General features: G+C 38.6%; 1 protein-coding gene across 1 annotated transcript; it reads right to left on the bottom strand.

Annotated features, from left to right (window-relative positions):
* Positions 1–811: 811 nt before the first annotated feature.
* On the bottom strand, positions 812–10,202 carry PACRGL (parkin coregulated like; the record flags this gene model as incomplete). The annotated part of the gene is made up of 7 exons (XM_084266854.1): positions 812–940; positions 2,877–2,957; positions 3,931–4,038; positions 6,515–6,649; positions 7,363–7,453; positions 8,514–8,581; positions 10,062–10,202. The coding sequence occupies 7 exons, from the start codon at positions 10,200–10,202 to the stop codon at positions 884–886; spliced, it is 681 nt and encodes a 226-aa protein (XP_084122980.1). The 3' UTR covers positions 812–883.
* Between the last annotated feature and the right edge of the window lie 2,683 nt (positions 10,203–12,885).

Genomic DNA, 12,885 nt, shown 5'->3' with positions numbered 1-12,885 from the left:
ACATTCAGAAGTTTATTAGCTTGTGCAGAGCTGAATTCACAAGCTAGTCCCAAGCTTGCCTGTGGCACTGCAGAACTCAGTGCAAAGGGAGTATAAGGTAAGTACTAAAAAGTTGCCTCCTGCATCCAGCTTGCATTCAGTAGGTCCAAAGAAACAGGGACTAATTAGTTGAGCAAAACCTAGTTTGTCACTCTATGGAGCAACTTGATGCCTCTGCACTGTATTCCAGAGGACCTTTCCAGCTTCTCAAAACCATGTGCTGAGAACGCACTGGGAAAGTTCAGTTTTGCACCCGATGTTGCCACCTGTTTAGTACATTCAGCTTCATACCTTTAAAAGCTGACTTGTCTCAAGAAGTCTAGGTGAGTTTTCACAGCTCTACAGTTAACCCAGTAAGTCCTAATGAACCCAAACTGCATCATCTGCACCTGTGGCACAAATGAAGGTATGTGTTTCAAAAGCAGGTAAACATATGTAATTTAACACCTGGTTAGTTACTATTCAAGTAGTTGCAGCCAAATGATGTTCTATCACAAATGTAAAAAAAAAACCCAAACATATTAAGCACTGCAGATCAATTAAAGGAAACTGTAACTTACAACAACGTAAGAATCAATATTTACTCTGCTTCTGAAATAACAGCCAGTTAGTGTCATTGCAAGCACAATGCATACACAAAAAAGCAACCAATACAGAGAGAATTATGTGAAACAGTCTTCCATAATAATATATTTATAAGGTTGTAAGACTTTTCCCACTCTCAATCATCCTGAAGAACTGGGATTATTTTAGGAGAATATATCATACCACAAATAATTGTCAGTGGTGTTCACAGGCAGTTTCTTTCCAAACTTTACAGTGTAAGTCACTACAGTTTTCTTGTTCAAGAGGAGATAGAACAGTAGGTTGGAATTTTAGATTTGATGATAGCCACAGTTGCCTGTTGATGAAAATAAAACAAATCTAAACTAAATAAGGCCATTAGCACTACATGTAAGAGTATTCATAGAGTTTCTAAAGAATGCAGAATTCCCAGCTTTTACTTAGTTATCCTTGTTAAGACCAATAAATATAGACATGCAATAATAAGTTTTTTAAATAGAAGAGTGATTCTGGAAGGAACTAAAAAATAAAAGTAATAGCTTATAACTCATTTAGAATAACAATTTGATATATTAATTACTTGGATTATGTAATTACTTTCTAATCACAATTTAGGAGAAAGACCTAATCACAAAACTGCTTAAACTACAAGATGTCAGGGGACAGAGAGAAGAATTAGATGTTAATGCTTCACTGGCTTAGTTATAGTATCTGGGCCTAAATATTCAGAACATCAAGATGAGATGTAATTTTCCTTTTCTTGTTATATGACTACATATGCATAAAAAGCTTTCACACTTATTTATTTGTTGTGGTGTTTTTCAAGTTTGTAATACAAACACTGCCCTTAAACGACTATGAGAGAAAAAGAAAGAAACAAAGTGGTATCTGCTCATTATGTGTCTGTCTACTCATTGAGATGCACAAGCTCAGAACCAATAACTCTAATTTTATGATTCCCCACTCTTTAGGGTATTCCTGTACTTTACCCATGACCATTTAATATAACAACTGTCCATAGGGCACATCTTTTCTCTTCTAGGTGAATATCCAAGCTAATACTTTCTCACTTTTTCTTCTTTCTGCAGAATGTGCAGTACAACAGAAAAATGGCAACAAAGTGTTCAGCAGACTACTCTGCCATCTATCACTTAGAGCATTTTTTTTTTTCATTTAAAGCAATTGCAGATTTAACCTCTGGGTTAACCAGAGTAGGCTGGAATATGAGTATCTGATTTCTTCATTATATGACCTAAACACTAAGCTACTAGTGGGACTAGGCAAGCATCAGCAATAACACAAAAAAGGATCTTTTAGCAAGAGTAAATATTATTGCAAGAAGTATTTAGGCTCAGAAAAAGGAACATGAGGCCTGCATCCCAGGTGTATTGAAGACAGATAAATATTTAGCCTATTTCAGGTGTCAATAATCTAGAAGAGGCCAGAAGCTATTTCCTAGTTGACATTTGGTAAATTCCTGGATCACTGTTCAAGGTCATCTATCCTACATGTCTATACATGTAGCTCAGATGCTTTACACAGGATAACCTTCTACTTTCTAAGTGCTACAATGCTTAACTTGAAGTAAGGACTTATATTAGACACCCCGGATCTTAACTGGTGTGACACAGGGTAAAACTCTGCAAGAAAAAAATAAGACTTTCTAGAGAAATGGAGAACTTTCAAGAAAGAACAGCAAGTATCCCATTTAACCATTAAGTCTGCATAAGTTTCCCACAGAGGCCAATAAAAACCTTCCAAGCAAGTATGATGGGTAGGAATCCACATGGATGCACACTTGCTCCCAAAAAAGACATTTCCTGAGTGAGGCTTGGTATGCTGTGCTTGAAAAGTCTAGTCTTGCAGCTCCTTATGCAGGTGTGAAACCCCTGGAATATTTTACTGAAACATACTCCTGTATTTTCTGCTCAGAGATTAAAACAAGAGAATAAAAATAAAGTGGGAGATGAAAAAAAAGTGGGAGACAACAAAACCTAACTGTCAGAATATGGAACATCTAGAGTAGATTTAATATATCTTCACATATCTTTCAATACATCAGACCAAAACAACTATTTGACTATGGACTGGAACACAACTCTGCTGACTGCCAGTGCAAAATCAGCTGGCTTTATGCTATATGTAGAGTAGTGATATGTAAAATGAATCAGTTTTCAGAATGGGCGTTTTAATCCAAAGACAGAGATGGAAATTTTTTTGGCAAAGTTGCATTCAAATGTGCAGATCACTGAATAATCATCTGGTGAACTCACCTTTCCACCATGTTGCTCCAACTTTTGCAAAACAACAGTAATTTTTTCTCTAAATTTCTTCTCCATTAATCTCCTTGAAAGCTATTGCAAAAGTAAAATGCACAATGTCATATAATATATCCAGAAAGGCTAATATAATTTTATGACTTTATTTCATCCTATCTTTGGAAAATTAAAACCAAAATGAAACATCAGTATAGTTTGTAACTGACATCAAAACATGTAACTCAGTCAAGGCAAAAGCAATGTAATGTTAACTGATGAGAAACCTGAAGTCAAAGGCAGCTAAACTGTTAACCAAAAATCCCACTTATTTTATCTTTTTGCTTTTAGCAAACAAATATCAACCTTAAAAAAATTCTTGAAGTGCTTGCTGTCTATATGAAAACTCATTTTTCACACACACTGAAAGAAATGTATTATAGTGGAAATATATACATATAAAAATCTACTACAATTTCTGTCTTCTGTGTTGATGTCTAAAAGGTTCTTTTATTTTGCTGTAAAAATGCACTTTGAAAGGAGACTAAATGAAACCATGAGAAGTCTGGTCTGACAGCAGAAGGATTTTACAGAAGGACTTTATAAAAATACTTTCCACACTCCTATCCTAAGTTTTTTCAATAAAAACCTTCTTGTGCAGAATTCCCTTCTGAAAGGAGTGGGAATACTTGCTTATGTTAATTTATTGAAACTTTCACAGATTTTAAAAAAATATTCACACTTAAAATGCAGAACTCATTTTATAACAAACATAAAATTCTCTTCAAAACACAGATTCTCTTTCACCTCAGACTTGGAGGTTTTTTTAAATAGCAGAGACAACACTTTCATTATTCTCCAATTTACGTTAAGAGCAGTTTTTGGACCTTGCTAGAACTTTATAAGTCACAATATTGTTAGAGAATGATGGACTCACACAGAGAAATATATGAAATGATGGAACTGTTGAGTCCTCCATTGTATCTGTGCAGATATTGTAGTAAACTTCTCAAAAATAGTACTATAAAAATACAGATTATTTTTTTAACTACAGCATTAAAAGCTTACTTACATTTGTGAGTAGGTGCTTCAGATGATCATTAAGAGATGGGCCAACAACAGCACTTAGTTGAACTAAAGCATCCAATCCCCTTCCAAATACTTCATCATCTGAATGGGCCTTCAGAGGGCAGAAAAAGAAATTCCTGTCAGCAACAAAGACACAAGTGCTTCAAAACTGCAATCTCTGCATTTTTTATTGTATATACTATTTTTAAAAATTAAAACTACTGTGCAACTGCTATTTAGACATAGAAGTACAATATCACTGGTTATTAATATGTAAAGGTAACATTTAAATACAGTTTATTTTTAAAATAGAAAACAAAAGTATCCACAAAGTATCAGTGAAACTCTTGTATTTCTTCTGGGACAAGGAAATACATAACTTATCACTGATTAAGTACAAAATTTATCAGGCAAAACAAACAGCTTACTACAGCAACAATTGTAATGCTTCACAGCATATTAGAAAGAACCCTCCAAATGCAGGTATGTTGAAACTGGGAGACTACATTTTGGTTACAAATGTTATGAATTCAGGGTAATTCTATGTAATTCATAACAATAATTGTCTTTGTTGGAGAAACACAAGAGGAAATTATTTTCTGGCTTGATTAATTTAGTCCCCTGACAACTACAGCTTTGTCACCTGCCAGCAATTACCAGGCTCTTATCTTCTTATAGGGTGCTTTGTCATTCTTATTTCTCTCATGGGAGGGTTCCTCTGTACCCCAGTTCTCTAATGGTTTAGTTATCTCACTCTTCCTTTAGCACTGAAATTGATTCATGACAATTTATCTTCTTCTTGTCCTAATACTCACCTTTATTTAAACACTTATTTTTCCACTCTGACATTTGGGCCCTGAAGTTTATTTTACTTTTACTAGGAGTCATCAACTTCTTGTGTACTAGAAGGTTTGACAACACTTTATACCAAAACAGTGCAACAATGAAAATTACCAAGAGTAACACTAATCAGAAGAGCAGGCAAGAATAATCCTCATTTCATCTTCCAAACAACACTAAAGATACTGGTAACACACAATTCTGATCTTCTAATACACCTCTGATCTAAGAGAATTTTTAAAATTTCAGGCATCTTTATAAAACCAGAACTGAAACAAAGCTAGAATAAAAAAATAGCAAGTAGCTGAACCAGGAAAGGGCTCTGAAATATATGAAAAAGGACCAGAAGAGATTACCTTCAAGGCCAACTCTTTTATTTTATGAAGGAGCAGACAAGTTAAAGATGCTTAAAAAATAAGAATATGACCTTTAAAAATTTTAAGTATATTTTTACTGTTTCCTCAGTAGTACAATGTGGTTTTTCTTCATAGCATGTTCTGAATTTTTAAATGTAACAGGTAGCTGTTCTCACACTTCCTATTTTTATTTCACAGAATCATAGAATCATTTTGGTTTGAAAAGACCTTTAAGATCACCGAGTCCAACCATTAACCTAACACTGCCAAGTCCACCACTAAACCATATCTCTAAGCACCACATCTTTTAAATAACTCCAGGGAAGGTGACTTTACCACTTTCCTGGGCAGACTTTGTTCCCTCAGCTGCTCATCACAAGACCTGTGCTCTAGACTCTTAAGCTTCATTGCTCTTCTTTGGACATGCTGCAGCCCCCCAATGTCTTTCTTGTAGTAAGGAGCCCAAAACTGAACACAGTACTCAAAGTGTAGCCTCACCAATGCCACGTATGGGGTATTAGCACTGTCCTAGTCCTGCTGGCCACAATATTTCTGATACAAGCCAGGATGCTTTTGGCTTTTTGGCCACTGCCAGCTCATATTCAGCCAGATGTCAACCAACACCCCAGTCTTTTTCTGCCAGGCACTCTTCCCCAAGCCTGAAGGATTGCATGGGGTTGTTGTGACACAAGTGCAGAACCCAGCACTGAGTCTTGTTGAACCTCACATAGCTGTCCCAGCCTATCAGCCCAGCCTGCCCAGATCCCCCTGTAGACTAGTCCTATGATTAATCAGAACAAGACTTCTGCACAGCTTGGTGTCATCTGCAAATGTACTGAGGGTGCACTGGATCCCCTCATCCAGATCATAAAGGTATTGCAGAGACATGACCCCAGTACTGAGCCCTGGGAAAAAAACACTTGTAACAGGCCACCAATTGGACATAACTCCATTCAGCACAAATCCAGGTAAACCACATCCACAGTGTTTCCCTGACCCACTAAGCACGTCACCTGGTCATAGAAGATTAATACCTCAGTATAGTTTTTTTTACATGTTACTATGTGGATATATAAAACCACCATCAACACCTATGTTTATTTCTGCTGATATTCAGATCTTTAATAGAATATTTCCATAGAATTTGCTCATAGCTACTGTCATACAGATATGCAAGGAGCTGCCCATCTGAATGCAAAGACATATTTATGTCATAAATATGGCCGGGTTAACATGAGAAAAGGAAACTATTCCCACCCCACCTAAACTCTAAAACAAAAGCCCATTCAATAGATTATTGCATTAGTATCATTTTCTATATAGTGCTCACCAGCAGAAGAAAAAAAATCCCCAAAACCCCATGAAAATCTCTGCATGAAAAGTAAGACCTACCAGTGCAGCCTTTAACGCTGGAACTAGACGAGGCAACAAGGGAATTGTTTTTTCAGCAGCATCTTCAACCATCAGTAATTCTTTAAAACCCTCCTTTGAAACAAATGTATAGGGATGTTTTGTCTCTCTTAGACCCTGTTGCAAATGTAAAACATGTTCCTTTAATAGTTAGCCTTCTTTTAAGCAAAAAAACCCCTCCACATTCAAAAAGTTCAACATAGCAGCAAGATAATGTTTAGATTTAGTTACATTACTTTAAAACATAAAATACACTAACTCCACCATGTGGAGCCATTGAGTACAACTTGGCTCTCAGGATATTCTTACTCATTTTTCTTTCAGAGCCTTGAATATAAAACCTCACATTATGAATACTGTAGATTCAATCAATATTTGTATTTCACTACCTTTTATCTAACTACCCAATGTAATTTTTCAACAAGACCATGAAAAAGAATAGCTATATTTGTAAACATTTTTCACACCCAGAAGGGAAAAAAAAGTTGAACTATGGAAGGAAAGACATCCCCCACAACATACATCCTCCTGAAATTCCAACAAACTTGTAGGTGCAAATACGCAGTTGGGACTCTGAGATGCAGCCTTGTATTTGGCCAGTATCTTAAAGATTAAATAGCTCTACCTACCTCTCCCAGAATTCTCAGACTAAAGAACTAAAAATGGCAATGTGTTTGACCAGCTTAGTTCATACAAGAACCAGAAAAATGAAGGGTATTTTTATATTTCCCTAGCAGGCGTGCCTAAGTTTTGCTAGCTGAGCTTGTTACAAAATGCCATTTGCAGGTAGGAAATTCTGCATGCTAACTTTGCAAGAAAACTCAGTTTACCTCTGCCAATGTTACAAGAAGTGGATCAAAGGGAACAGTTTGAGGAAGGCATTCCCACTGCAGTCTGTGCTTTACTGAGCCATGCACTAACCTGTGTAAAGAATAAAGTTTTACAAATTAAGATGTAATAATGCCTATTTTATTACCAGCACTATTCACTTTAAATATATCACCAATTGGTTTGCAGTATTACTATGCTGTTATATACACAATTTCAATAAATGCTGCTGTATAATTCAACAGTGCAATTATTATAATTCCCAAATATGGCAGTTTTTCAAAATCCTGCTCCCAATCACATTGAAACCAGAAAATAATTAAAATTATAATAAAATATTGAAATGCTAGATGACTTTCATACCAATACAGAAGATGCTCCCTTTGCAAAGTTATTTATTTTAATAAATATCAAGAAACATTTTCTTCAAATAATAGCTGGTCAGGGAAATAAGTTGAAACTGAAAGTAAATCATATTAGATTTCACCAAATACTCTAAGATACAGATAAAGGCTATGTATTAATGATTATTTTATACATGTATATACATGTAATAATAAGTATTTAAATTCTTGTTAAGTAGTTCTGTGTCCACTTGAGAAAAAACAATACAGTTCTTATTTTCTAGGCAAATGTATAAAAGACAGAAGTAACTTGGAATACCACAAACTTTTCCATACAAGTAGTTTTTGTTAATATCTGATATTGCTGACAAATACAGAATGGGATTATTCAAGAAAAGGTTGCCAGACTACTTCATACATACTTCAGACCAAAAAAAAGGACTACAAGATGTCTATTTGATAAGATTATTGTGTTTATTAGTAAGGAGAAGTAAAAGCCATTATATGAGGCTATCAATTTCTTTCATGAGCAAGGCTTAGGAAATCAAATCTGCAAATACCTAGATATCCTTTAAAACCAAAGTTTGCATGTTAACACAGCATAGAAAAAGAAGCACAAGAAGATTAATTTCAAAAAGACATGGAAAATGGCCTTCTGCTTTGAAAAGAGTTAAATATCAGAAATCTTTTCAGACATCAATGGAACCAAACAGCCTAGCCAAAAGATCTAACATGAGTAGATGTATTTCAATCTCCATAATTCTACATAAACATATTTATTTTGAAAAAAATAAACAAAACCAACACACCTGCATGGAATGCCACCTTTAGCATATATAGCAGCAAATGTAGAAGGTGGTCGAGAGTGAACACCAAACTGAGAGTGGAAAAAAAAAAGGACATTTATTCATAACAGTAATGTTTGATAACAGTTCCAATTATGTTAAAATTGAAATTTATCCAAAAAGGAACTTAGGCATACAATTCTAAAGCTATTAAAAAAAAAGAACAATACAGCTATAGGGTAAAAAACATTCACTACACTTACCAGAACACTGCTTTTCAGAATTGTCTGGCTAGAAAGTTGTAAAAATTAATAAATAATGTAAAATCAGTGCTCTCCTGATGAAATACCCTTATTTTAATGTTGTGCAAGTCTTAACACTGAAGTTGTATGGGTTCTTCTCCTTAACAGATTACGGACCTCTCCCTTTCCTGATGCTCTTATTGATGTTATAGTGGTTACATACAGGAGGTAGATTTACTCTAAAACCATCTTGATCCAAGCATAGACAAAATTACAAGGTGGCAAGATGTGGGAAAGACACAAAATGTTGGGCAAAAGGCATGAGGGCAACGGAAATCAGCAGGGAGGTTCATATTGGGAGAGAATCTAGGGAGGACTCACTGGAAAAGGAAACTAGGAAGAAAAACTGCATAAAGTTGGGTTTTTTATCACATATATGCTTCTTACACATATGAACTGTAGAAATACCATGATTTTTTTTTATCTTTTTACTGTTTGAACCTACATTAACATCATTTAAATTCTATCCATGAGTTGATGGCTTCTTGGCTTAATTAAGTCATTGTACTACTTGTAAAAAGATTACAAGTAAAAAAAAAAATTCCCATATTAAAGTATTCAGCCTCTGATTATGGCAAACTAGCACCTCACAAAAGTAATCCTGCCTTTAGCTTGTTTACCCAAAAAAATCTGTGATGTTACTAATTCTTTGGCTGATATGGCCCAGTGGGGAGCTTCAATTAATCCACTCAAAGCTAGTTCTCCAGGTGCAGGACTTCTGTGAAATGAGCAACTCCTTTAATCAGTCTTCTCCTGAGAGTCCAAATTCAAATTACAAACTCACAGTACTTGGGAGTTAAAAGTCATGCTCACTAGCAATTAATTAGCTAAATTTTATGAGATATAGATAATCTTCAAGATGCTACCCGATTCTTAGTTTCACTGCATAACTGAGATCAAGGAACAGGTGCCAAAATTCAAAACCACACAAAACAAAACCCCAAACAAAAACCAACCCCCAACCCTTTATTTAACTCTTACCTCTAAATCTCTATTTAAAGCAAAAGTACATGGGAAATAAAAAAAGTTAGCCTCCAAGCCACAACTGTATCAAAAGTCCTTTTTTATAAAAAGTAATAAGCACATTATGCCTCAGGCATATAAGATTAGAAATTAGGGAATATATAATTAATAACTAAATTTTAGCTTAAATTTTCAAAACAGGAACAGAAGCAGCATATCCTGCATATATTTCATAAAGTAAGGACAGTTCTTCCAAGAAGAGATCTGGTTTAAGCAAACGAACAGAAAACCCACCACCTACACATACCGGATCGATAGTTTTAGGGTTCAGCTTGTCACTGGGCTTTGGCTGCAGTTTAATTGCAGCTTCTGGAGAACATGCCAAAGGAGAAGATGTCTTGCTTTTCCGTACTGCAGTCTTTGGTTTTATCTGGATGCCTGATGACATTCTTAGGACATTACTTCCTAGAATAGAAAAAGTTAAAAACCATAAAATAGCTTTCATTCCTACATGACAGAATATCTAAGGTTAGAATCCCCAGGTCAAAAGACTGACATGAACAACCAACCAAGAAAATCTGAATAAGCGTACCAGAACAGAAACTCATGTTCTAATATATCCTAAAGATATATAGAATATATATATAAAGAATGCATGAGAAAATTTTGATAGTCTTGGCACTCTATGTTTCCAGTGCAACATCTAATCCTGCACTGCTCCCCTTCTGTACTTTGGAGACCTGCAGTGAAACTGAAATCACCTACAGTCTGCCTTTAGGGTAGCCTACAGAAATCTGAGCAGCATCACAGCACAGCCCAGAGTGAAACAGGCTGGTTGGGTACGGTTATAGTGAAAGACAGTAATAATTTGAGGGATGCCATGATGAAGGAATGAACGTAAGATGAAATAACAAGCCAGAGGAGGTGGCAGAGAGTGGAAAAAGGACTTTCCATAAGGAGGTCTCAGTCTTCAGAGCAAGATGAAATGTCTTGTGTAGTCGAGAGCTGGCAGAGTCACACGCACTTGTAGAGATCAGACAGCAGTAGTACAGCGACGCATCAAACAAGTGACATACAAGGCGTGATACAGAAACGAACCAACCTACTGGCAGATGACAGACTGGAAGCACAGGATAGAAACCCTTAAATAGTAAAAGCACCTTTAAAAGATGTCTTTGAAAGCAGGAAAAGCGTGGCCTGGAGTTTGGTTTCTGGAAGTCACTTAAAGGCAGAATCATAGTAAGTAGGATTTGAAAGGCACGGTTGCTCCCTTACCCCCGTGAGTGTGGACTCTCCCGCAGTGCTGTCAGGGCACAGTACAAGGGGATACGAGGCACCACGCACCGCAACAGCTGCGAGGCTCAAACGGCAAAGCCGACAGACCGGCACTCACGAGCACCGTGATACCTCAAAAGACCCAGCGAGAGGAGGAGGAGGAGGCGGACGAGGGCCCCGTTTCGGGTCCCTCTTCCCTGCCCACAGTCCCCACTCCCTCGCGGGAAGCCCAGATCAAGGCGGCCGCAGGCGAGTGCCGGGCCGGTGGGCAGCGAGATTTGCTCTTCTTACGGCCCCAGGGGCCCTCTGCGGGGCTGCTCCACTGCCTGGCGGCGATACGTAGGGTCCGGCCCGACAACTACTGCCCGACCGCACCGATATCCCTCACCTTCTGACCAGGCGGGCGGGCAGCTCCGCGCCCGGCGACGCTTCCTGCCGGTTGCCAGGGAAACTACGGACCGCCGAAAGCCCAATCTTCCTCTGCTGTCCGAGCCCGGGGCGGGGATGTGTTGGCAGGAGCATGCGCGGCGGGGGGCGGTGTCGTTCAGTGGCGGGCTGGCACGGCGGCCGGTCATGGCTCCTGCCGTGGGGTCGTGGCACAGTGCCCGGCGCCGGGTCGGGCCAGGTCAGGTAACGTCTGCCCCGGCGGCCGCGTCCGTGGGGTTCATTCTGGGCCCCGTCCTCTGCCCTGGCAGCTGTGGTGGCGGCTGTGCCGGGCTGCTGGGAGGTGTCGAGGAGCTGAGGCACCGTCTTGAAGTTAACCAGAGCTTCAGTGCCTGCTGAAGGAAGAGAAGATGAGATTAAAAGGCTGTTTCATTTGCTTTGGTTCATCTTTATGAGACAAAAGTTTGGCTTCTGGGGGTGGGACCCATCGCACATCCCCATTTGTGATCAGTTTTGTTCCGCATGCAGTGATAGGGGGTGAATTCTACCTTTCTCTTTTCAGATATCATAGAATCATAGAATTTTAGGGGTTGGAAGGGACCTCGAGAGACCATCAGGTCCAACCCCCTTGCCAAAGCAGCTCCCTAGGACATATCACTCAGATAGGCATCCAGGCAGGTCTTAACTATTTCCAGTGAGGTAGACTCCACCACCTCCCTGGGCAGCCTGTCCTAGGGCTCTGTCACCCTCACTGTGAAAAAGTTCTTCCGCATGCTGGTGCGGAACTTCCTGTGCTCCAACTTGCAGCCATTGCCCCTTGTCCTATCCCCACAGACCACTGAAAAGGGGCTGGCTGATTCCCCCTGCATCCCCTGCTTCAGATAATTATAAACTTTAATTAGGTCCCCCCTTAGTCTTCTCAAGGCTGAACAGTCCCAACTTACTCAGCCTTTCCTCATAGGGGAGATGTTCCAGGCCCCTAATCATCTTCGTAGCACTTCTCTGGACTCTCTCCAGGAGATCCCTGTCCTTTTTATACCAAGGAGCCCAGAACTGGACACAATACTCCAGGTGGGGCCTGACCAGGGCAGAGTAGAGGGGGAGGATCACCTCCTTTGACCTGCTGTCTACACTCCTCAGGATGCACCCCAGGATCCCATTGGCTCTCTTAGCCACCAGGGCACACTGCTGGCTCATGGCCAACCTGTCATCCATCATGCAGTACTGAGATGTGTAACACACACAGTGTTGATTCATACACCATCACACCTGAACATGGTAGACCTTTTGGGTAAAAGCTTACTCGTTTTTTCCTTTCTTCTATGGACCTTATTAATCATCAGTGAGCTTTCTAGTTTAAAGAGATGAGTTCATTTTCCTGCACTCAAGAATAAATCAAGATGTTTTCTTGGTTTGCTTAAATTGAGTGGGATGCAATCTTTCCACCTTCACATTCTTTCTCACTTCTGTAA

This window comes from Gallinula chloropus (genome assembly GCF_964237585.1).
Source record: "Gallinula chloropus genome assembly, chromosome: 7".
Taxonomy (NCBI): Eukaryota; Metazoa; Chordata; class Aves; order Gruiformes; family Rallidae; genus Gallinula; species Gallinula chloropus.
The sequence above is the reverse complement of the archived record's forward strand: the minus strand, read 5'-3'. Positions and strand labels throughout refer to the sequence as shown.